Source organism: Drosophila obscura, unplaced genomic scaffold (genome assembly GCF_018151105.1).
Source record: "Drosophila obscura isolate BZ-5 IFL unplaced genomic scaffold, ASM1815110v1 contig_73, whole genome shotgun sequence".
In the NCBI taxonomy this organism is placed as follows: domain Eukaryota; kingdom Metazoa; phylum Arthropoda; class Insecta; order Diptera; family Drosophilidae; genus Drosophila; species Drosophila obscura.
This window is the reverse complement of record NW_024542865.1, coordinates 3,175,775-3,200,517: the sequence shown is the minus strand read 5'-3', so window position 1 is coordinate 3,200,517 and position 24,743 is coordinate 3,175,775. Positions and strand designations below refer to the sequence as shown.

The window sequence follows — 24,743 nt, the reverse complement described above, 5'->3', positions numbered from 1 at the left end:
ACATAGATATGTATGTACGTATACATATGCTCTGACGCCAGAGAGAGAGAGAGTGCGAGAGAGAGAGAACTGTGCTCAGTAAACTGTACTAAAGGTATATAAAATACAAGGTAGGGGAAGTACAGTGAGCGACTCTAGGCGGCAGTCAAAACAGCTTCAGGAGCGTGTTCCCAACGAGAGAGAGAGGGGGTGGAAAACAAAGAAGGATAACCGAATAGGCGACTTGCCTCACCCTCTGTTCCATCTGCCTTGTGCTCACAATATATACATACACACAAACGTACACAAGTATACACACACAGCTGCGCATTCAACGCATACAGAAGTTTTGGCGTAACGTAGACCCTGGCAAGACGGCAATTCAATTCAAAGCCTTTGCATTCGCGTTGTTGGTACGGTACTCTCTGTGTGTGTTTTCAATCAGGCGAGCGGAGCGGCGCGCAAACCATCTTTTCCGCATTGATAGCAACAAAAAAAAAGAACACAACGCATTGCTGCATATGTAGCGTCGTTTGTTTATTTTTTAGTAACTAAAAGCAAACAACAAATTCCCCCCAACAACGCGTTACGTACGTTACGTTTCGTTGCGTGCGCTGTCGAGTGCCGTAAGAATCGGAGTCAATTTCAAAATTACCGTGTGGCGTCTGCCGTGTACATACATATGTACAAACGTAAATGCGTTGTGTGTACATACAATAATCAATACAACGTCGAATAAATACGTCTAGAACAGTATTTGAAAGCTGGTCTCAAACCAAAGCTAAAATTGAAACAGAAACTCCATTGCCATTGACACAGTGCTTACGTTACGTTGAGTGTGTGTGTGTGTGTGTAGTGCGAGAAAGAAACGGCAAGAAAAGAAGGAAACTCCTTAAATCCCAGCACTATTCGTAGTGCTACACAAAAAGAACGTTAATTTAAAGAAACTATTCGAACCGATCGGCTCCGTTATGGATCACTTTCATCAAATACAGGTAAGCTTGTGTGCAGGTATACGGCATTTATTTAATGTTCGTACATACATATATACAGAGAGACACACATACGTATGCAAACATAAGGCGTGCGGCCTGGCCTGGTCGCTTGCCGCGTTTTCGTTGAAAGTTAATGATTTTCCCGCCAATGCCAATACATATGTGCAAGCGTACCATGGCATATGTACAACCTTAAATTGTTGTAAGCATTTCTGCAGCAAAAAAAAAACGAATTAAAGCGTACCCAGGTGGAAATTTTGTCTGTGATCATCCGTTACATACATACATTAGAGTGGCTGGCTTGCTATATAGATATGTGTGTGTACCTGTACATATGTATGTGAATTTGTTTAAGCGTTTTTTTGCACGTAAATTTGTTTTATGTAAAAAGTAACTAATACATTAACGTGTTTCATTTACGTGTGCGTGTGTGTGTGTGTGCGTGCATGCATACAAACAAAAGCGACGCTGTACAAGCGAAATTTTATTTTGCGTGCGCATCTAGGGCCGCCATTTTTTTTTATTAGTTTGTACAAATATATTCATGTCCAGTATATAATATATAATAATACATATTAATATGTATATTTATGTGTTTACACGGTTGTAAATGTATTTGCATTTAATTAAAAAAAAAAAAAATATGAATGTTGAAAGTAATGCGCATTGATAAATGCTTCACCAACACAACCATAAAGCCAGTTTATGGATATGAATGTGTGTGTGTGTACAAACTAGAATATGCACACAAAAATCACAGCTTGCGTAATCTAAAATTCGCCGTATTTTCCCCCCATATGTATGTACATAATATATGTATGAACATACATCCCAGCATACATATGTATACGCAAAATGCTTGGCCAATTCTCATGCTACCAACCATTTTCTCTTCCTTTCTAACATGTGTGTATGTTCGTACGCGTGTACATGTGCATGTATGTATGTATAGTTTTCAAGCAAAGCGGCGTTACCCACGTGTAAAAAGGTCTCTCAATTGGTTTAAAATTAAACCATTCGAATGTTCCACCTCACAAACAAATAAAACAATTTGAATTGCTTTGTTTATAGAGTGAGACCCCCGTCCCGTCTGGCAATATTTTGTGCAAATTAAAGCTTTTCTTTTGTTTGCCTCTGGGCCAGGGGCCCTGGGTAATCTTCCATTCAGCCCCGTCATTGATTGTCTCTGTTCTGTGACACCCTGGTTCTTTGCCGGAACTGGCACTGGAATCAAAATAAAAGCATTCGGCGAAACTGGTTCACCAATAAAACGGAACCGGTACCACAAAAGATTTCTCGTCTCGTCTCTCCCCCAAAACGCATTTTAGCCTTTTATCTAAAAGAAAAACAGCTGAGCGATTGTTTTTTGTTTTTTTTGTTTGATGCGTTGTTTAGTCTAGCACACTAGATTGTATGTGTGCATTTTCACATACATACGTACATAAATACAGATGTGTATACAAATGTGGGGCCATAGAACGCGATAGAAATCGATAACCGAGATTTTTGCCGGCTGTTTGGAAATGAAACGTTTTCTTCCGGCTTTTTTCTTTTGTATGAAATGGATGCGGCGCACACCCAAGAACACACACACACACACGCACATGGATTTATATGGAAATAAATATAATTATTTTGGTTTTTATTTGCTTTTCGTAGAATTTTGTGTTGTAGACATTTGTTGTTGTTTTTTTTATTTCTGTTTTGTTGGTTTGCATTCGACCGGAGTATCGCTGTCAATGCAATTAAAACCACTATATTTTATTAATCACTAATCCAATCAAACCAACCCGCACATGTCCATTAATGTTAATCATTTATTACTGAGTTAGTGATTAAGTAGTGCGATGCCAGGCGCGAGACGAGTGTCCGGGGACTATAGCCACAAACTTGTAGTTGTTGCAGTAGAAAATAGTTTGTAGTTCATAGTCGTAGATATCCTAATAATAGGCCATAGCCATTAGACACTCTCCGCTCCGGCTGGCATCGCACACACCTCTAATCACAAACACAACCAACAAACCTATTGATCAGCAAACCATTCAACACTATCAGCAGCAACTGGCTGCGCAGCAACAACAACAAGTACAACAGCAACAGTTGCAGCAGCACCAAGTGGTGGTACAGCAGAATCAGCAGCAGGCGCATCAGAATAGCTCCAATACCGCTGCCGGTGTTGGCACCCAACAGCTGTTCACATACAAAATGGCCAGCAGTTTCCCGAATCCAGCCACGACGATGGCCCAGGTTGTGGCCACGTCGAATGCTGCTGGTACCACAGGCTATGACTATCGCCTGAATATGGCACAGGCTGCGGCGGCCGCAGCAGTGCCCGGCTCTCAGTGGTGGTATTCGGCCGCAAATCAGGGCCAAGTGGATGCCAACACAGCTGCCCAACTGCAGCAGCAGCAGCAGCAACAACAGCAACAGCAGCAGCAACAACAGCACCAGCAGCAACAACAGATGCAACAGCAGCAACAGCAACAGAATGTTATCAATACGGCGGTAAGTTATAGCAAAATAAAAAATTCCCCCCATCCTCCCGTAAAGAACCGATCAATATCCAATTAAACGTGTATCCTTTGTCTCGACAGAGTCCAATTGTCCGTGGTGGAAAGGCTGATGCAAAACCCAGGGGCCGAATGACTGCATACGCATACTTTGTACAAACCTGTCGGGAGGAGCACAAAAAGAAGCATCCCGATGAAACCGTGATATTTGCCGAATTTTCGCGCAAGTGTGCCGAACGATGGAAGGTAACAAAACCCTGAACTCGCATGGAAACCCCCATGAACATATATGTTAATCAATTGTTTATCCCCCCGCAAGACAATGGTGGATAAGGAGAAAAAACGTTTCCATGAAATGGCCGAAAAGGATAAGCAGCGCTATGAGGCTGAAATGCAGAACTATGTGCCACCCAAGGGTACTGTTGTGGGACGTGGCAAGAAGAGGAAACAGATCAAGGACCCCAATGCACCGAAACGTTCATTGTGAGTTCGTAGCAAAAAGCAATTTATAACAACACATTTTGGCCAACCCAAAACTCACAACTCACGAACGGTATTAATATTCTGAAAATATCCCTTACAGGTCTGCGTTCTTTTGGTTCTGCAATGATGAGAGAAATAAGGTGAAGGCTCTGAATCCAGAATACGGTGTTGGCGACATTGCCAAGGAGCTGGGACGCAAATGGTCCGATGTTGATCCCGAGGTTAAGCAGAAGTACGAGTCGATGGCCGAAAGAGACAAGGCACGCTATGAACGGGTATGTACAGCACAGCATTTCAAAAGAACCAATCTTGGAAGCTTACTTACATATGGTTTTGCTTGGGTCTTTTTTTGCAGGAAATGACCGAATACAAGACAAGCGGGAAGATAGCCATGTCCGCACCATCGATGCAAGCGTCGATACAGGCGCAGGCACAGAAGGCCGCGTTACTGGCCGCCGCCGTGCAGCAGCAGCAGCAGCATCAGCTGGACGAGCAGCATGACGATGATGATGGCGATGGTGATGACGATGAGAACCAATAGGAGGTCTAGCCTAGTAATACTCTACACTATTTATACACACTATCGTTGGGTCTGCTGTCTCATCGTGTGGTAGAGATAGAGCGAGCGAGCGAGCGAGAGCAGAGGATAACGAGAAACATGAACAAGATATCGTTGGATTTAACGGTTTGATCTATTATCCAGGTTAAACCAAACAACCGATCGATAATGTGTGTTGAACATATATATATATATATATATATATATATATATATATATATATGCATATATATATATAAATATGAAAAGTAATGCATAGTTTTTTTTTTTGTAATAATAAGTAATCAAATTTCCATGAATTAATTGAAGGAGAAACAAGAAAAAAAAATCACAAAGAAACCTTTTATAAGTTCGTATGTTATAAGATGAAATATGATTAAGTAATGGTTAGATTAAACCCGACATACAATTTGTGTGTGTCCAGCAAAAACAAACAAAACAAAACAAACAAACAAACCAACCCTTATTTGTGCTAAGTTTTCTCCTAAAAAAAAACAAAAACAAAAAAAAACACTCAAGAGAAAAGTCAATCAAATCAAATCAATCAACCACAAAAATAACTCTCGATCATGATATCAAGCATATTGTCATTTCATTCTCTCTCAGTATGAAGAAGAATCCCCTCCATTTATTAATGTTAGATTTTCACCATAATGGAACCAACCCAAACCCAAACACACCCCCATTCATACAATTAATGCGTTTACTCACACACGAGTTGCAAGACGTGATATAAAAACAAGAAAACAAAAAAAATACTTAACTCAGTGGCGGGTGATATCTCTTCAAAACAAAACAAAAAAGATCTGTCTCTCTATATTATATAAAAAAAAATATGTATCATAATTGTGCATAATTTTCGTTCGTTTTTTCCATTTCTCAATTGATATATTTTTATTTAAAACACACACACACACAAACACATATTACATTTCAAAAACACCATGAAAAAAAAATCATCCTAGGGCAGCTTTTTTGGGGGTGCGCTTACTTCTATATAAACTAAAAACAGATAAAGAAAACAAATAAATATAGTTTTAATTATGATATGTAAATATAAAACTACATTTCAAGCGCGTTGCTGGGGTCGTAATAACACGTATATATAAATATATATACCTACATATATACGAATACATCTTAGGTTGTTAAACACATATATTGATGAGACACGACACGCGGGTGGGCAGAACAAAAACAAACAAACAAACAAAAAAAAAAAATGGACATTGTTGACTTCTTGGCCATGTACATACTATTGAAGTATTATTTAGACGAGACTATCTAGCAGTTAACGGAGATCCAGCAGCAGCAGCAGCAGATCTAACAAGAATCTAAGAGTATACATAATACCATATAAGAAAAAACAAAAAAACAAAACGGGTGGCTACAAACAAAATTGAAAGTATTCTCAGAGCAGAGCGTGTGTTTTTTTTTTTTATGGTGAGGCTGTAAGTAAAAGGATATTTTTACACCCAAGCCTTAAATACATAAAAAAAAAAACTCCAGTTCCAGACCAGAAGACAAGACGCGGACACATATAGAGAAAGAGGAAGCGGGTGTGGTTGCTCCTATGCAGGAGGAGCTCTGGCAAATGCTTTTAACAAAAAGTGACTGCTCGACCATCTCCTGCATGGGCTGGACCATGGGCACCAGTACGTACTCCTTCTGGGTGGGTGGATAGTGTGTGTATAGGCTAAGAGATATCGAGTAAAATTAGTAGGTTTATAACGTGATTAGAGGTGGATTAGTGGATGAGCTAATCCCATGTACAGACCAGACATATGGTTAGCGCTGCAATTGAGACTCGCAATTAACTTTCCCCCTCTCCCCACGTTATATATTATTATGAGGCGAGACAATGTATATGTATATCTATGTATATATATTTTTAGCATCATTTTTGCTAGAGAATAGCTCGCCACCGAGATTATATCCATATATAGAGGGAGAGCTCTAAAATGAAGAAAAGTCTAGGCTATACACCACCCTTTTTTTTAAGTTGTAATTTTCTACAAGAGATCGAGATCACACGACAATGATGATGATGATGAATGATGAACGACGGCAAAAACTCCTCAATAAAAACATAAATTATGACTATGAAAAATAAAATTCCAGTTCCCTGTGCGCTTGTTATAAGAAAAAAAAAACTAAACTATTATAAAAATAAACTTTTAGAAAAGAGATTCTTGTAGATGAAAATGATTGTGTTCTCCAAAAAAAACAAAAAAAAACTAAAGAATATTTGTTGTTATTATTCCTTTCCGTTTTTTCCCACCACTTTTTTGTTTTGTTTAAACAGAAACCGCAGACTCCGAGATAGAGAGAGAGAGAGAGAGAGAGTGCCACTACAATATCATCCTAGACTCGGATGTATCCCAAATTAAATCCCAGACATTGACCGAGTTCCTGAATTTAAAAAACAAAACAAAATAAATGTGTATGGTGTGGTGTTTTTGGTGTGTTGTGTGACAAGATTACGTTTAGCGATACTATATCTATATGGTAGCTACTAAGAGGTTTTTTTTTTTTTTGAAAACATACATACATACAATACATATATTTTTTTCTATGAACTACAAAAACAATCCTGTAAAAATAGTTGAAAATAAATATAATTTAGCTAGATGTACGCTTATGAAGGCAAACGGTGTGGTAAAAAGTTTCCTTGTTTGTGGATTGTATTGTCTGTTTTCTGACTGTCTGCTGCTGCTGCTGCTGTCGCTGTGTGCCAAAGAGTCCAGCTAAAGGAGTATGATCCTACTTTGATTCATATCCCTACCCATGGATAAAGGCAAGCCAAGCCAAGCCCTCCGTCCGTGCAAGTCCATTAGTGTGTTGCACCCCCACGAATGTTAGAGTCCATATCGTAGCTTATACTCTGACTAACCGTAGGTAAGACGTGCAATGCACTCAGCTGTAGACTTTTACTAAATACAATAACTACAAATAGTACCACAAAATTGTTTGTTTTGTTTCGTGATTTGATTTACGGGCTGAATATGGTTTCGGGCAAAGACATAGCAATAATAATAGTAAGATGCGCAACGTCCATACACGAATTTCAATAGTAAACATTATTTTTCAGTGTGGCTTTTGAAATGTACCTATGGGTATTTTGTCTTTGGTTCGAGGGTACATAAATAAACTAAGGTTCGCAATGGTTCTTTGATCTCTTTAAAAAATGGTAAGTAGTATAGTAGTACATATCTGCAAATAATAAATATATAGGTTTAGAGCTATCGGCTTGAGCTTCTGCCTTATAAAGTTACAGTTTTTGGCAGACCAATATACATATATATATATAATAATTGTGCAATGTCAAAGTTTATTCACTTTTGGTGAGGCTTTAATTGAAAGCTGCACAAACTGCCCTACATTTTGTTCGGTTTCTCTGAATTGCAAACAAATCTTTAGCTTTGTCTGCTTTCTGGTTCAAGGCAAACACGAAAAGGAATTCTATTTTGTTGCCGAACCAATTATACTTGCAGAATAGTAGGTACTTGTGATTTCGTAAAGAACATTTTGTGATTTTTCCACATTGCACGGATAAGTGTTTCGTAGCCCTTAGACAACTAGGCAATTTTGTTTTGTGTACACACGTAGGAGCAGATGCGAATTCAATCATTATTTAGACTTTCGTAAATAAGGAACATATTTTTATTTTTGTAATCGAACAAAGCCCTCCTAGCAGAAGTACAGCAGAATTATTCGCCTTAATAAATGGAAAACGGTAAGAACTCAATGCAGAGACTCCAATTAAGATATATTTGCTTCTTTTAATTGTCTGCCTGTATCGGCCTGTGATGATACGGCCATATACATATATATGTATATATTTATTTGTCTGTGCATTTCGACACCAAAGTTTTCAACGGAAATGGATCTAGAAACAATTGTTTAATTACTAACTCACGTGCAATATTTTGTATGGTTGTTCCTCTCTTTCACTGATTAATTAACTTAGCCAAATTTTGCTTGCGAACAATATTCACCTGCATTTGTTTACCGTCCTTTAAATTGGAGCTGGGCCCTTCTAAGCTGGCGCGCTTCGATAGTTTTCGATAGCAGCAAGGAATTTTTTATACGGTTAATCAAAACTATCGAAGTATGCATTTGCGTTGTTGAAAAATCTAGAAGCTCATCTGTCCTGTCGGGCTCTGCCTTCAAAATAAAGTCAAATACTTTTTTCGTTTTGCGAGTAACTAACAAATTGATTTGTATTTTTGTGTGTGCCAAATATTAAAGCAAATCGTCGAGTAAACATGCCGCCAAATATCAAGGCCCAGGCCAAAACAGTGGCCGAGCTAACCGTCGATTCGTTGGTGCCAGCGAATGCAGCAGTAGATGCAGATGCAGGCGAGGAGGAGCCTTCCACCGACACCACCACCAACGGTGTGCTCTTCGAGGCAGATGAGGGGAACCAGTGCTTCCAGAAGTGTGCCGATGGCCGTAAAGTGACGCTCGTCTGGCGCAATATCCTGGCCTTTGGTTACTTACATTTGGCCGCCCTCTATGGCCTCTATCTGTTGATTACTTCGGCCAAATGGGCAACAATTGGTTTCGCCTTCGTGCTGTATGTGTGCTCTGGACTTGGCATAACTGCTGGCGCCCACCGCCTGTGGGCCCATCGCTCGTACAAGGCCAAGTGGCCATTGCGCTTGATGTTGGTCATCTTCAATACGATTGCATTCCAGGATGCCGCCTATCACTGGGCCCGTGACCATCGCGTGCACCACAAGTTCTCGGAGACCGATGCCGATCCGCACAATGCCACCCGTGGCTTCTTCTTTTCACACATTGGCTGGCTGCTGTGCAAGAAACATCCGGAGGTAAAGGCCAAGGGCCAGGGCATAGACCTATCCGATTTACGTGCCGATCCCATACTGATGTTCCAGAAGCGGTGAGTGCACCCTAGAGTCGGTGGTGTCGTGTTTAATCCAAGCTTATTTTGCAGCTATTATCTGTACCTGATGCCGTTCGCTTGCTTTTTGTTGCCCACCATGATACCGATTTACTTTTGGGATGAGTCCATTATGAATGCCTGGTTTGTGGCCACCATGTTCCGTTGGTGCTTCATCTTGAATGTGACCTGGCTTGTCAACAGTGCTGCCCACAAGTTTGGCGGTCGCCCGTACGACCAGTGAGTCAGATAAATCTACGCAAGTGGCAGCCATTAAATACTTTCCTTCCCTTGTTCAGATTCATTAGCCCTACTCAGAACATATCCGTTGCTGTTTTGGCTTTTGGCGAGGGCTGGCACAACTATCATCATGTTTTCCCCTGGGACTACAAGACGGCTGAACTTGGCTTTTACTCCTTGAATTTTACCACATTCTTTATTGATTGCTTTTCAAAGATTGGCTGGGCCTATGACCTGAAGACCGTATCGCCGGCCATTATCGAGAAGCGTGTGAAGCGCACTGGCGACGGCACTCACACCACCTGGGGCTGGGGCGACAAGGATCAGCCAAATGAGGAAATCGAGGAGGCGATTATTATACGCAAGAAAGCAGATTAGACACAATACACACAAACCAAAACGAAAAACAAAAAAACCAAACACAAAATACAAAAAGCATACAATGCTAATAATGAGCGGCTTTAGCCGTCAAATAACTACAAACAACAGAAGAATTTAAACAAAAAGACACTATTCCAGGCACCTGTTACAAAAACAAATGGTCGAATATATTTTATTTTATTTTTGTTAGTTATTTACACTGAACATAACTCTTGATGTTTATAAACGTAAAGGAAATATATATATATCTGGTTATCAAATGTACACAAAGGCTTCTTATTATACATGTAATAAATAATTATTATTTCAAATTGCAGTAAATTCCATTTTATATTTAAAATTCTAATTTAAATTCAACCGTTTCCCAGCACTACACCCACGCTATGCAGCACTGCTGAAAATGAACCAATCGACATTTATCATTGCAGAATTATGTGAAATCAGCCAAATTCAAAGGAAATGCAATTAATTAAACGAATTGGAAATTAATATAATATCCGCTTAACCCATTGGATATATATATATATATATGCTTGGGAGGCATGCGCTGTTCATTCATATTCGACTAGCACTATCGTTCTGACGTGGTCTATCGAATAGTATAATAGAAACGGTCATCCTGTCCGTTTACGGAATATTTTGACTTCGAAATCGAGTTCCAAATATAATAACCGTATATCGGTACATAAAAGTATATTTAAAAAAGCTGGAATCTATGTCTTAAGGTATATTTAAGTGCTTTTCAAAATGACCGCCGAACTCCAAAAAGTATCGAAATTGTTCCCTCAAACATCCTGGTATATAATGATATTTTTCGACTTGGTCACTTTATTCGTTCGTGAGCAAATCGTGGTTTTTTCAAAATTTTCTTTGAAAAATATCGGTGGTCATTTTTGTTTTGTAAGTAATGCGGGTGGAGCTACAAGGAGCCTTTACAGACAGTATTATTTTCCGCGGTTTAACAAAGGGTGCTCAAATTTTTAAATAGAGGGGGTTAAGTGGGCAACACTGACGTCACATTTAGTCAACATTTACGTTTTATGCTTAGGCCGTTTTTGTTTGAACCTTAATATGTAAATAATCCAATAAAAAGGACTTCTGAAAGCTTACCAATCATGTAGAAAATTTATGTATCTATCGGCTTAAATTATTTGATTAGGGCTGAGAGGGCCAACTAGCTAGTAATATTAAGCGGAATATCAAATTCGAGGAATATCAACGTTGAATGTTTTGAACAAAAAACAATCGATACTATCGTGATGGCTCATATAATTATTAAAAAACCATTGAAACCTTTTAGGAACTTGTCCATTGTAAAAATTAGATGCCACCTGTCGATTTGTTTACAAATGTGTCTTCGTATTTTATAGCAGCCAATCCAAACATATCAAAAGCGCAACAACTGTAGCTCGATACAATCATGATAGTCGCAAAACCATCGATAGTAGTGGATAGCAGCAAAACATAGATCCTATCGATAGTTCGATGGTTTGACACCTCTAATTCAACAAGTAGCACTGCAATAAACCACCCACCCACCAAAATTTAATTTGATTGCAGTGGAAGTGGTGCGAAACGTGAACGTCCCAGCCAGCCAGCTAGCCAGCCAGCCAGCAGCCAGTCGTATGGTTTAGGCTGTTGAAATACATCCGGAGTCCGGGGACCGTGTGTGCATATACATTTCGTACATGGGAACGTGCGTGTGGCTAGAATAGATTTACATTTTGGAAGCAGTAAACAGAAGCAGACGAAACGATACGATACGATGAGCTGCTTCAGTGCAATGAACGCACCGCTGCTGGGTGAAATGGAGCAGACGATTGGCATGCTGGAGCGGGGCACAATTGTGACGAAGCTGTACGGCAAGCAGAGGCGTCCGGATCGTCGCCATCTAATGCTTATCAGGGAGACGCGTCAGCTGTTATGGTCGACTGTGGCCGCCCATACGCCCCGCACCGATTTCGAGGGTGCGATACAGCTGCGCGAGATCCGTGAGATACGTGTGGGCAAGCACTCGAAGGAGTTCCGCCTCTTTGCCGACGATTGCCAGCGCTACGAGAACAGCAAATGCTTTGTCATTCTGTATGGCAATCACTTCAAGCTAAAGAGCTTCTCGGTGGTGGCTCTATCCGAGATCGAGGCCGACAATTGGGTGCGTGGTCTGCGCTATATGGTCAAGGACACAGTGAATTCCTCCTACCCGCTGCAGATTGATCGCTGGCTGCGACGTGAATACTATCAGATCGAGAATGTTAATTCGCATTCGGCCAAATCGTCGGAACAATCGCAGACACAGGTGACCATCAAGGACTTTAAGATGTTCCTGGCCAGCGTCAGCTGCAAGATGACCACCAGCAAATTCATGGAGTGCTTCACCGACGATGTGCGACGAAAGCATGACCTCAAGTTTGATGACTTTTCGCGTCTCTATCAGAAGCTACTGCTGCCGCAAAGTTTCGCCAACATTCTGTGCGGTGGCACAGCCGCTTCAAATGCATTTCCCTACTCGGAGGATCAGCAGACGGTGCGTCCCACAGAGCTGAAGCGTTTTCTGGAGACCGAACAGCGTGATCTGAATGTGGGCGAGCTGAATGCGGGCTCCATATCCGGTTTCATACGTGAATTTGTGCAGGATGTGGAGCGAGAGGTGCAGGAGCCCTATCTGACGCTCTCCGAGTTTGTCGACTACCTCTTCTCGAAGCAGAACGATCTGTGGAATAGCAAATACGATGCCATCTTCATGGACATGAATCTGCCGCTCTCCTCCTACTGGATAGCCTCGTCGCACAACACCTACCTGACGGGCGATCAATTCTCCAGCGAATCATCGTGCGAGGCTTATGCCCGTGCCCTGCGCATGGGCTGCCGTTGCATTGAGCTCGACTGTTGGAATGGGCCCGACAATCTGCCCTATATATTCCATGGCCACACAATGACATCCAAAATCAAGTTCATGGATGTGGTAAAGACTATCAAGGATCATGCCTTCACCACCTCCGAGTATCCCGTCATACTGTCCATCGAACAGAATTGCTCCTTAGAGCAGCAACGAAATATGGCACAGGCGTTAATTGAGGTACCACATCAAATCCTTGGCTGATTCATGCGCTAATTGGTTTCCCTTTTCTTTTCTTTGTTTTTTTTTTGTTTTTTGTAGGTGTTTGGCGATATGCTGCTCACGCAGCCATGTGACCGGAATGAACAGCATTTACCTTCGCCCTACCAGCTGCGACGCAAGATAATTCTAAAGCACAAGAAGCTGCCGCAATACGATGAAACGACATTCAGCGGCGTGGGCATAACTAATGGTGGCATAACAGCCGCTGCTGCAGCTGCTGCTGGTGGCGTCGGCTCATCGCTTACCCATCGATCATCGTTGGGCGGTGGCGTGGGCGAAAATGAGGGTGAAAATATGCGCAAGGTATTCAAAGAGGGGCTGCTGTACTTCAAGGATCCCGTGGACAAGTCCTGGAATCTCTATCAGTTTGTGTTGACCCAACAAGAGCTCATCTACTCCTCGGAGATCAGCGAATCACATCGCAATGGCACCTCAGAGGATGATGATTTTGGTTTGTCGTCCTCCTGTTCCATCAACAACACCATGCAACAGAAACAAAAGGATACCTCGGCCAATGATGAGCTGCATTTTGGTGAAAACTGGTTTCATGGCAAATTGGAAGGTAAACCACACAACAAAACGCACATATGTATGATGATATGATGAGAGCTACAGCACTACAGGAGCTAGTGTCTGATATCCGCTGTCCGACAAATCGATCGATTGATATGGGTATCAGCAAAAAGCATTATCTATGGCACGGAACGGGCTCTGGCAATATAGATTGGTTCATAATTACAGCTGCCGTGCCATGCGAATGACATATTTATTGCTATCTGTGCTCGTTGTATCTGCCTATCTGCCTATCCCATATCTGCTTTCCGATACGAGATATCCACTTTAAAAAGTGGCCCATAATCTACATACCGTCTGCTCTGCTCTTTGTTCCCAAAGTACTCGAAAGTGCATATATATAATGTAGCCAATAGGCAGCATTTCCGAAACCCATTAAGCAGATATATAGATTATATATTCTTGATCAGCCAAGACCTACTTCTCGCGAGACTATAAGAGCCAGAGCAAGCAAATTTTATGTGCAGCTGACTCTGGTTATATCAAACACTGACTCTAGTTTGCTTTAATCCAAGATCCATGGCATCTACAATTTTGGACTTAAAAGGAGACCACAGATTGGTTCACTATATCCAGAATAAAGCTAACAATTTCCTGTGGTTGACTCGGCTGCCACGCTTCCGCTCTCGTTCGTTCTCTCTCTCTCTTTAACGCACACACTCGACCTTGTGCAGTGTACTCAACTAGCGGAGTGAGCGAGATATAAAGGCCGGATGGTAATTCTTTTGTTTAAAGAGAGAAATGTAAAGATATACCCGAATATGCAAGCGTTTAGACTGCTTTGACCATGCAATTTGTTATTAATTGCCTCTCCCCTTTATATGTATATTAATTATTATTATTCCATTCCATTGACTGGATGATTCACGGGTTTTTGTTTGTTTTTTTCCAGGTGGCCGCAAGGAAGCCGACGATCTGCTGCAAAAGTATAAACATCTTGGTGATGGAACGTTTTTGGTGCGCGAATCGGCCACATTTGTGGGCGACTATAGCCTATCGTTTTGGCGTCGCAATCGACCGAATCATTGTCGCATAAAACTGAAGCACGAGAGCGGCTCCATTCGTTACTATTTGGTGGAGAATTTCATATTCGATTCGCTGTACTCACTGATTGTTTACTATCGCAAGAATATGCTGCGCAGCTCTGAGTTTTCGATAATACTTAAAGAGCCAGTGCCACAGCCGAAAAAGCATGAGGATCAGGACTGGTTCCATCCGAACACCACCAAGGAGCAGGCCGAGCAGGGCCTATTCAAGCTGGATATTGGCTCGTTTTTGGTACGACCCTCGGTGCAGAGCATCAATGCGTTTGTCATCTCGTTTACGATCAATCGAAAGATCAAACACTGTCGGATTATCCAAGAGGGACGACTGTATGCAATCGATACGATGCAGTTTGAATCGTTGGTCTCGCTCATCCATTATTATACGAGAAATCCGCTGTATCGCAATGTGAAGCTCTGCCATCCGGTGTCGCAGGATCTGCTGCGACAGGCACTGGCCGAGCATGCACAGCAAGGGGATCATGGTGGTGGCCAGAACGATGGCAATGGGGCCTCCAATTATATGGGCTCCAATCTGGAAGAGCATGTCACCTGCAAGGCTCTGTACAGCTACAAGGCCAACAAACCGGATGAACTGTCCTTTCCCAAGCATGCCATCATCACGAATGTCCAAAGGAACAACACCATGTGGTGGATAGGCGACTATGGCGGCATGATCAAGAAACATTTGCCAGCCAACTATGTTAAGGTGAGGGATCTAAATGGATTAATGGCATCTATATATATTTACATTTATATATTCTCCATCTTTTCCAAGGTAATTGATGCTGCCACAGAGGATTACAATTCAGTGAATGAGGAGGGCACCGATGGCCGCACCGATTCGATTGAGATCTACGGGGCCGTCGCCTCACTCTTTGAATCCAATGAGCCTGGCATCATATTCAAGCTGCAGATACAGACGCCAACGATGCAGAATCCATTTGTGATTGGCTTTGATAATCAGGAGACGGCCTACGAGTGGATAAAGGCCATCCAGGAGGCGGCCCTAATCGCTAGTCAACTGGCCACAGAGCGGCGCAAAAAGGAGCGCACGGCTCGCGTGGCCAAGGAAATGTCCGATCTGATAATATACTTTCGGAGTGTACCGTTTCGTGAGCACTCTTGGATCTTCCAGGAGATGTCCAGCTTTCCCGAAACGAAGGCTGAGAAGCAGTTCTTTCAGCAGAATACACAGCTCTTTCTCTCCTATCATCGCAACCAAATCAGTCGGGTGTATCCCAAGGGACAGCGCCTGGACTCATCGAACTTTAATCCGGTGCCCTTCTGGAATATTGGATCTCAGATGATAGCCCTCAATTATCAGACAGGCGATAAGGCCATGCAGCTGAATCAGGCCAAATTCCGGAATAATGGCCAATGTGGCTACATCCTAAAGCCGTCGTTTATGAAGGCCGAAAGTTTTAATCCAAACAATCCGCTGTCCGATGGCCTCAACGAAGTGCGTGTCAGCATACGCCTGATAGCGGCACGGCATCTGTTTCGTGGCGGTAAATCCAATAATCCACAAATTGTGGTGGAAATCATGGGCGCCAGCTTCGATACTGGTGTCAAATATCGCACCAAAGTCAATGAGAATGGCTTCAATCCGGTGTGGAATGAGGCCTGCGAGTTTACCGTGCGCAATCCACAGTTTGCCATCCTCCGTTTCGAAGTCCAGGACGAGGATATGTTTGCCGAGACCCATTTCATAGCGCAGGCCTGCTATCCATTGACCTGTGTGCGCCAGGGTTATCGCAGTGTCATACTGAGGAATAAATTCAGCGAGGAACTGGAACTATCCTCATTGTTGGTCAACATTAAGATAACAAATATCACATCCACATAGTCAGCCATAACCCTGAAAGTATCTGATAACTGAACAAAACTTAAAGGGCATTCCATTTGCTGAATAATTCTGGAACAAAACCCCATTTTACATTCTCTTTCTTTTTCAAAGCATTTAACGAAGGAGAGTATAGAGGAGCACTCTCCACTCTCTTCCACATATTTCTAAAGCGGCAGAATCCGTGCAATATATTTTATTCTATGTCTACTTACACTAAAACCTAATGGATAGAGATCTATTTTTTATCTGTGTTTTAGTCAAGCATTTTTCAAGTATAGTATTTTCTAGTTCTAGTGCTTTAAGTTATTTTCTATGTACCATTTTCGCCTCTGTCTCTGTTTCGTATGTCGTATCGTCTGATTTTTTTAAACTTGTTAACGAATGTCTCATATGCATATCATGTCATACACATACATACATACATACATATATCTACGTTGTACACGTACAAACCAAACAAAAGCCCCCCTAAACTGTTTAATGTTTACATTATTTTAATGCCAAATAAAGATTTACCGGCGTTAGTTGTCTCTTAACTTTACAACGATTTTGATTGTTAATTTCGTGCGGATCGGATCGTAACCCCTTTACAGGCATGCATTTATTTTAATTTTCATTTGGCTGGATCAGTATTAATACCCAATAATAATGTACACTATTTCTATGTGCATATTCATATCATCTACCATTTCAATCTATTTCTGGGTACAGTTTACCACCACCGCATCCACTATTTACCCTCAGTTTCATGGCAGTAACAACCGACCGACTATCTCTTTCTACTTCATGAATAATATTTCCTTTCACCAAGGTTTATTATTATTTATTTTCTCTGTGAGATTAAGTTAAAAACTAAAGCTACACGGGATAAAGGCAACCGGTGCTCCTATATTTATTATTATAGCAAGACCTATAATAGACCTTAAATGCACTTCAACCCTATATGTATATTTATTTTTTACCGGGCAGTAAAACGTATGCGAATGAATCCTGCATGTTTAGGCTTTTAATTAAGCTGAGCAGCACTTTGGTGGGGTCTTATTTTCCGCATACTGGGAAGGAGACACTGTAGCTCCCACCAAATATTAAGATCTCACTGCCTTTTGAATGCCTCTAACATTGAATGTATTTCAATGTTTCTTGCTTCATTTAGCTGAATCTACAGAGGCGTATAGCTCCACTGGTTTTAATTTCTTCATGTGATATCTCACAGTTGATAAGGTTCTTGAGATATTCGTGAGAGCTTCTTCTCCAAGACATTTCTTGGTCCACACTGGTTTTCCAGTGTTTTCAGTGTAAAGAAATAGAGATCTTTACTTCCATTTCTGATAGGTTCAGTTCAGGACCTATTAATGTCTCTTCTTTGCCTCTTTCTTGCCGAGGGCATCGTCATTCCACCTACCGTGAGAGACTGTCTTGGAGACTGCCTGTTTTGCCAGATTGAGCCACAAATATTGGCCAAAATTAATAAATAGCTCTCTAACTACAAAAAAAAAAAACAATATTTTTTGTGGGACACACGTCGGGTCATACATTGTTGTTTATTATGTGTAATTTTATTGAACATCGGTGAATGTGAGAAATATGATTTAGTGTTAGTTTTTGTTTTGTTTGTTGTAGTTTTTATCTAAAATTCGCGTCTATGGTATTTGTCAGGATCAAAGTATGAAGTAACAACGACGCGATCGCTGAACTTGCGTCCGGTAAGGGCCTGCTGTGCCTTCTGGCAATCGAGAACAGAATTGAACTCGACAAAAACTTTGCCGCATCCAGGTACCTCAACGCCCTCGATGGGTCGTGGGATTTCGACACTTCGCACTACACCATACTTTGTACACTCCTCCTTGATGTCCTCCAGTATATCTTCGTATTCTTCCTCATCGCGTAGCTCGTCGGGAGTGACCATATTAAGCAGACAAAGCACCTCTGTGGGTGGACCACTACTAACGACTGTCGACAGTCCTGGCACCTGCAGCATAACGGACTGACTAGAGTTTGAGGCATTCTGAGCGTTCTTGGCCCCAACGCTGGCACGTTGTACGATAAGTTTCTTGTCGCCCAGTTGCATACCATTTAAGCCAGCAATTGACTACAAAGAAACGACACAAGTTACATATAGATTTCGATAGAAATATAATAAAGATTGTTCGTACCTGATCGGTGATGCTTAAGGTCTACATATTCACAGAAGGCGTACCCCTTTGATAAGCCAGTAGCAGCGTCTTTAACAAGGTTAAATGCACGTAGCTTTCCAAATGAGAGCAACAGTTCCTTAACCTTAAATATAACGTTAACAAACAGGTGTAATTATTGTTGAAATTCGCACATATGTATATCCAAAACCCAAACAAACCTGATCGTCATTTAAATAGTTGGGCAGACCGCCAATAAATATTTTGTGGGGCGAGTCTGGTACCACCGTCGAGATAACTCCACTGGAAACTGTGCAAAATATTTCAGTTTCAATTATAATAGTGACGAGTGGTGTGTTTTGTGGTTTACTTACCAACAGCGGGTTTAATGGCCGGAGTATCTGTTATGCCCGGCATAGGTTGGTAATCATGCGGACGCCTTATCTTCAGGGATTGCCCTTTTAAATTGATGCCATCAAAAGCCATTGCTTGAGTGGTCTCGTCTATTGAACGAAACTCAAGGAAAGCGAAATTCTTGTCCAAATTGATTTGGCAAGCAAGTACTGGACTGCCGGCAGCTTGGGCCAGGCCAACTAAATGCATTTGCTGATTGAAGAATTCCATCATTTCCTCCTCGGTGACGCCAAACGGAATGTTGCCGACGTACAAGCGACGTGCCTGGCGGGTTATGGTTGAACCGACAACGGGCACAGCTGTCTGAGGAGTGTCTGGGACAACGCTGGCCGGTATCTGTCCGGAGGCCTGCATTGCTTTGTACTGCATCGGAGTAATGTGCTCAAATCCTGGTGGCGGCACATCCCAGTAGAGAGATGGCTTGCGGCGCGAATTGCGGTGATGACGATGGTCCCTCGAACGCTCGCGATGGCGGTCACGAGAGCGTGAACGATGGCGACGGCGATCGCGGTCACGGTCACGTTCACGATCTGCAAAAGAAATATATAAGAAACGACAAAAAAAAAACAACCACTCAGCATCACAGTAACAATGCAGTTTCGATGCAAAATATTTTCTAAAAACGTTTCATATGTACGTACTGTATGTATGCATGTACATGTTTGGATGCATGTGTGCATGCATTTTAAATGTGCATTTTATGAACACAAAACATAACAGTAGGAATATTTGTTCAACTCCCCAGATATATTAACTCTTTTAACTTTCAATAGTACCTAAAATATCACAAAAATTGTAGCTAAAGGCAACAAATAGTTTGCAATTGTTATGTGCATATGTATGCATGCACACACATACATATGTATGTGTACACCGGTCAAAATGAGAATGCAAAAATGTACATGAAATGCATCAAATTTTCAGTTTGCGGCAATAAATAACGAAACTACATGTATTCAGCACATGTGAAATGCTAAGATTTGTACTATTTGCACAATATTTGTAGTTTTTTCACTGAATGTGCAGATGTACGTACACTTTATTTGTGTACACTTACGCATCGAAAATACAATTTGCGTGAGGATTTGTTCTGTTGTTTCGCAATGCGAACTTACCATCATAGCCCATGTTTAGATTTGTGCAAAAAAATAAATTGTTATTGAAACAAAAACTAGTTTTACTTTTTTAGTAATGCCGACGAAAAATGTATCCCGGAAGGTACGTTACAGTGTGACCGCGGATTTATGGACAAAAAATATACTTTTTCGTTTTCATAAAATACCGCAAATATTCTGACGGACACGACAAGCTGTGACATTTCGGACATTTCTGAAATGATTGAGATTGCGATGATGCCAAAAGATCAGGAATTCGATGCTGATCACGAATTAGTATTCGATGTGGCTCTAAATGGCATTTCTACACGTTTTCCACACGGGTGAATTAGGACAAGAGGGTGAGTATATACGCGTCCTAAAAGAGACTGGAAAATACTAAACAAGCAAATCTGACACTCAGAAATATACGTTATCATTTTCAAAAAATACCGTAAATATACCGATGGACGCGACGACTTATTTCCTCAATTTTGATATTCGACTTAATATTACTAGCTAGTTAGGACTTTAACCACTGAAAATATCATTTTATCAGGGAGATGATTTAATCTGGCTCATTTAAGGGACGTTTATTGGATTACTTATAAAATAAGGTTTAAACAAAGAAGGTAAACAAAAATAACAGGGAGAAACGAAATAAAATAGAACACGTGAATATGACAGAACAATGGAATGAAACTTTACAACTATCGTAGGGGTGCACAAAGTTATTGGCAAATAAAGTGGGAAAAAATAAGGTGAGAAGATAAATTAGTCTAGCTTGTTTTGATTTAAAGAGCCTACAATGGATGGAAATACGGTGATTAAATTACATTACATTTTTCGGATGTATTTAAAACCCTATATTATGTGTCAACCTCAAACAATATATTAATTGGAAATCTATTTTTCTATGATAACTATCCGTAAAACAATAACTAGGTCTAGGCTGAGTCAATATGTGACCAATTGAATAATAATTGAAGAATAAAGTTTAATCGATTTTACCTTTTGTTTTCATTCAATCTTCTTGTGGCTTGCTTTGTGACGTCAATCGGCTATGCGCAGTGGAAGGCCTACATTTCGTCACCTTCTCAGCAGCTCGGAGAATATGTATAACCAGTTGCGGGTTTGTTTGTTTTTTTAGTTTTAAAGGTGTTTACTGATGTTTCGGCCAGTGTTTACAAAATGAGCATCAAGATATACTTGCCCATCGATTACTTTAGCCTCAAAGAACCAACTAATTTGTATGGACAAGTGCAAATAAACGAGGACAATGTAGTCGTATACTATGTCGTGGATGCTATCGACTTCGACTTCAATTCCACATCGATGGAGCATGGTACAATCAGCAATTTGCGTTTCCTCGGCTCTATCCTGGCCAGTGATACCTGCGCAGAACAGCAGAACATCTACCACCAGCTCGATATGCGCATATGCTTCACATACGACAGAAAGGAGCCAAACATTTCATTGCGATACATAGGAATCACCCCAGAACACCTCAAACAAATAAAAATAATTCTATATAACAAGAAAATAGTGCAAGATTTGTTTGTCAACAATGAGGACACACTGGAACAGCCATCGGAAAGTTGTGACAGCAGCAATTGCGATTTCCTGGAACTCTTTCGCTTGGTCCAGCGAGAAGTTGAGCCTGAGAAGCCCCAAAATAGGGCACTCAAGAGTGGCCTTCACCTGTTACATCTTGTAGCCGACGCCCCCATACAACTGTTTAAGTATACAGCGGAAAATGTTTTCATTAACAACATAATGGTGCACACGACTGTCTATAAGCACTTTAAAGAATGGCAATCAATCTGTGATCAAGGGTAAGCATAATTTTTAACATGATATCTACAGCTTTTCTTTCAATTTGTATCGTTTCTTTATAGTTCTAGGAAGACAAATGTTGCTTTAGATCGAATATTGGGTATACTTTTGATGGTGATAATGTTTTCATTAGTTACGCCACCAGGCGATTTTCTTATACAAATATCCCATGTAAGTTGGTCACGAAATGTCACACCTTTAGAGACTATAACTTTACCATTGTTTTAGGGCATTATAAACCAGCTATACAGCCTGTTGAATGTTTTGGAAGGCAGCCCTATTGGTCTCAAATTGAATATACATTTAAATAATTTCTTCCTCGATTGTTTCAAATATCACATTCAGTTGTGGTCCATGTTTTTGGGTATGATTTTATACATAAATTATATAAATTTTATATTTATACATTTAATTTAAATTTAGATTTGATTGAACCAATAGTACGACAGGTTTTCCTAGCCATTGGAGTATTTGGATTCTTGGGCTTAACATTCCAGATAGCCTTACTTGCAGATTTAATATCAATCGTTGCACTGCATTCGCATTGTTTTCACATTTACACCAAGGTGTAAGTTCCAATTAAATAAAAAATATGCCTTAAATTATATTTGATAGAGCTCTTCCTCTCCTTGCAGTCTGTATAAGGTGGAAAAGAAAGGTTTATCCGTACTTTGGCAAGTGGTTCGTGGTAACCGATTTAATATTTTGAAAGGTACATAGGCCCACAAAATATGTGTAAACTTCGTTTGATTTTCAATTTATTTTCATACATATTATTGCAGGCCGTATTGAAGCTCAGAATTATATGGATCGACAGCTATACCTTGCCACAATATTCTTCTCAGCGATTTTATTTTTATTTCCCACTACATTTGTGTACTATGTGGTTTTTGCCGCTGTAAGTATTCAATATTAAACCATTAGCTAAGCATTATTTAATTTGTATTTTTTTATTAACCATAGTTAAAGTCGCTTACACACGCCACTCTGGGGATTTTTGAGTTTTTTCGCCGAAAACTTTTGTTTTTCCCATTGGAAGTGTGCCTTAAATGGTTACGAAAGGAACTACACGAAATTGGTAAGAGGTGAACACATACTTATTTGGACCTCCTGAAAGGCTAATAATGTGTGTTAAATTTCTTACAGACTGTCTTAAAATCGAGGATGCTGCACTCCCCACACAGAAATTTCTGATGCATAAACATCAAAAAATAGATGTTGCTGTATATAAAATTCGAGTGTGAAACCTAGAATACAAATTATGTACTCGCATGTATGTAGAATTTTACCATCAACTTAAGTCTTATTTTATCTGATTATACACCTATTATATGCTTCAAACGAAATCAATTATTCAATTTGAACAGCACTAAAGCGTAGAAAATGCATTTATTTTCCATTCCCTACGCTAGACATATGTCGAAAACTATAATTGCATTTAATAGTAGCTAAACGTATCTTGTATTTCAATAGAAATATGCACATTTTCATATTTGTGTTGATTGTTTTAGTATTATACTTTCACTATTTCAAATTAGCACTAGGATCTAGTGAAAAGCATAAATCTTCGATAGTTAGTGAATATGTGAGTAAAACTATAGCCCAGATGAGGAAAAAACCATTTCAATTTGTTACTGCGACTGATGTAAAATAAATGTTTGATGGAATATGGCATAGTGATATAATCTATAAATTATATAAATTATAAATATATAAAATGTTCTTTGCTTGTCATAAGTAACGTAATGCTATGGCTAAAAGTCTGGTAAAACTACATATAAATTATTGCGACAGTTAAATTTTACAAAAATTTAAATAGAAATATTAAAATGGAAAATTCGTTATAAGTCTGGTAAAATAGAATAGACTATTGCGTCAGTTCAATTAAAAAACTAAAAAAATTAAACAATTTAAATAACAAGTTAAAATCAAAGGAAAATACTAAAATTTTTTGTTATTTATATATACATTTTTTTATATTATTTATTGTTTTTATAAGGCGTAGACTGATTTTGTGTTTATTCATTAATTGGTTTTTGTTTTCTATTAGTTTGCAATATTTTTAGTGGTAATCAAAATGGTGGTCGAGAGTGCTATACGTGGTACTTTTTAAATGAAAATCTTTGCAAAATAAGCACACCAAAAATAGCTTCAAACTTTAAGTGAATAAATAATTAAATTGAAAAATACTTGTGTTTTTTTAGAGGATGCCAGGAAAGCGATTTTTCAATAGGACAAAGATGAAACCAGTTGGCCATAAAAGAATATATCCCATATCAACGAGGAGTCTTGAGGGGAATCTAAGGGCTCCTCGGAGGCATGCCAATAAAAGGTCAACATTAGGCTTATCATGCACAAAACCTCTGTTGCCTCTATATTTAAAATCGCCAGGTAATACAGTCTACACAACTTTATCAAAGACTCTACTTTCATCTGATGCAGCATTTAAAGCTCCTCTTATTTATATGGCGAGACTAAGGCCCAAATTAACAATCGAAAAGGTTTCTCAACCAGTTTCAAATGCTCTAAAAAAGCTATTGCTTAGAAAAAAAGTTAGCAGCATTTATTCAGTATCTGGCCATTCCCCATTCTACCATTCATCGACTAAGCAATTTAGTACGCTGCTTTTAA

The 24,743-nt window shown here is 40.1% G+C and overlaps 5 protein-coding genes across 11 annotated transcripts; 4 read left to right on the top strand and 1 right to left on the bottom strand.

The window, feature by feature from the left end:
• Positions 1–376: 376 nt before the first annotated feature.
• LOC111065263 (high mobility group protein DSP1) lies at positions 377–5,322 on the top strand. Of its 4 annotated transcripts, none has more exons than XM_022353344.2 (6): positions 377–974; positions 3,009–3,479; positions 3,569–3,730; positions 3,810–3,967; positions 4,068–4,242; positions 4,323–5,322. In XM_022353344.2, exons 1-6 carry the CDS (start codon positions 951–953, stop codon positions 4,506–4,508), a joined length of 1,176 nt encoding a protein of 391 aa, XP_022209036.1. In that variant the 5' UTR covers positions 377–950; the 3' UTR covers positions 4,509–5,322. The 4 variants fall into 4 exon arrangements, with proteins under 4 accessions (XP_022209036.1, XP_022209038.1, XP_022209037.1 ...); XM_022353346.2 differs by having other exon boundaries at positions 380–974; positions 3,033–3,479; positions 3,804–3,967; XM_022353345.2 differs by having other exon boundaries at positions 380–974; positions 3,030–3,479; positions 3,804–3,967.
• A 2,834-nt stretch (positions 5,323–8,156) lies between these two features.
• Positions 8,157–10,317, top strand: LOC111065370 (acyl-CoA Delta12-desaturase-like). 2 transcript variants are annotated; one of them, XM_022353498.2, is made up of 4 exons: positions 8,157–8,262; positions 8,778–9,432; positions 9,487–9,672; positions 9,732–10,317. In XM_022353498.2, exons 1-4 carry the CDS (start codon positions 8,253–8,255, stop codon positions 10,048–10,050), a joined length of 1,170 nt encoding a protein of 389 aa, XP_022209190.1. In that variant the 5' UTR covers positions 8,157–8,252; the 3' UTR covers positions 10,051–10,317. The 2 variants fall into 2 exon arrangements, with proteins under 2 accessions (XP_022209190.1, XP_022209191.1); XM_022353499.2 differs by lacking the exon at positions 8,157–8,262 and having other exon boundaries at positions 8,654–9,432.
• Positions 10,318–11,553: 1,236 nt separating this feature from the next.
• On the top strand, positions 11,554–17,177 carry LOC111065326 (1-phosphatidylinositol 4,5-bisphosphate phosphodiesterase gamma-1). Its single transcript, XM_022353436.2, has 4 exons — positions 11,554–13,129; positions 13,211–13,733; positions 14,637–15,496; positions 15,566–17,177. Exons 1-4 carry the CDS (start codon positions 11,819–11,821, stop codon positions 16,634–16,636), a joined length of 3,765 nt encoding a protein of 1,254 aa, XP_022209128.1. The 5' UTR covers positions 11,554–11,818; the 3' UTR covers positions 16,637–17,177.
• A 963-nt stretch (positions 17,178–18,140) lies between these two features.
• On the bottom strand, positions 18,141–20,432 carry LOC111065270 (splicing factor U2AF 50 kDa subunit). Its single transcript, XM_022353356.2, is given in 6 exon segments — positions 18,141–18,725; positions 18,790–18,807; positions 18,809–18,913; positions 18,990–19,078; positions 19,143–19,712; positions 20,298–20,432. Coding segments are annotated over 6 exon segments (1,257 nt in total). The 5' UTR covers positions 20,311–20,432; the 3' UTR covers positions 18,141–18,263.
• A 523-nt stretch (positions 20,433–20,955) lies between these two features.
• Positions 20,956–24,403, top strand: LOC111065269. 3 transcript variants are annotated; one of them, XM_022353355.2, is made up of 10 exons: positions 20,956–21,037; positions 21,348–22,111; positions 22,175–22,283; positions 22,341–22,476; positions 22,536–22,680; positions 22,748–22,824; positions 22,895–23,010; positions 23,076–23,190; positions 23,259–23,385; positions 24,317–24,403. In XM_022353355.2, the coding sequence occupies exons 2-9, from the start codon at positions 21,468–21,470 to the stop codon at positions 23,354–23,356; spliced, it is 1,440 nt and encodes a 479-aa protein (XP_022209047.2). In that variant the 5' UTR covers positions 20,956–21,037; positions 21,348–21,467; the 3' UTR covers positions 23,357–23,385; positions 24,317–24,403. The 3 variants fall into 3 exon arrangements, with proteins under 3 accessions (XP_022209047.2, XP_022209046.2, XP_022209045.2); XM_022353354.2 differs by lacking the exon at positions 24,317–24,403 and having other exon boundaries at positions 20,963–21,037; positions 23,259–23,784; XM_022353353.2 differs by lacking the exons at positions 20,956–21,037; positions 24,317–24,403 and having other exon boundaries at positions 21,335–22,111; positions 23,259–23,784.
• The last annotated feature ends 340 nt before the right edge of the window (positions 24,404–24,743 follow it).

Bases quoted from the DNA above. Each gene is read 5' to 3' on its own strand.
- LOC111065269 (XM_022353355.2), top strand. From the start codon at position 21,468: ATGAGCATCAAGATATACTTGCCCATCGATTACTTTAGCCTCAAAGAA. The intron at 22,284-22,340 runs GTAAGTTGGTCA...CCATTGTTTTAG, and splicing joins TTCTTATACAAATATCCCAT to GGCATTATAAACCAGCTATA. The intron at 22,477-22,535 runs GTATGATTTTAT...ATTTAAATTTAG, and splicing joins GTTGTGGTCCATGTTTTTGG to ATTTGATTGAACCAATAGTA.
- LOC111065263 (XM_022353343.2), top strand. From the start codon at position 951: ATGGATCACTTTCATCAAATACAG. The intron at 3,480-3,568 runs GTAAGTTATAGC...TTGTCTCGACAG, and splicing joins AGAATGTTATCAATACGGCG to AGTCCAATTGTCCGTGGTGG. The intron at 3,968-4,067 runs GTGAGTTCGTAG...TATCCCTTACAG, and splicing joins AATGCACCGAAACGTTCATT to GTCTGCGTTCTTTTGGTTCT.
- LOC111065326 (XM_022353436.2), top strand. From the start codon at position 11,819: ATGAGCTGCTTCAGTGCAATGAACGCACCGCTGCTGGGTGAAATGGAG. The intron at 13,130-13,210 runs GTACCACATCAA...TGTTTTTTGTAG, and splicing joins TGGCACAGGCGTTAATTGAG to GTGTTTGGCGATATGCTGCT. The intron at 13,734-14,636 runs GTAAACCACACA...GTTTTTTTCCAG, and splicing joins GTTTCATGGCAAATTGGAAG to GTGGCCGCAAGGAAGCCGAC.
- LOC111065370 (XM_022353498.2), top strand. The intron at 9,433-9,486 runs GTGAGTGCACCC...CTTATTTTGCAG, and splicing joins ATACTGATGTTCCAGAAGCG to CTATTATCTGTACCTGATGC. The intron at 9,673-9,731 runs GTGAGTCAGATA...TCCCTTGTTCAG, and splicing joins GGCGGTCGCCCGTACGACCA to ATTCATTAGCCCTACTCAGA.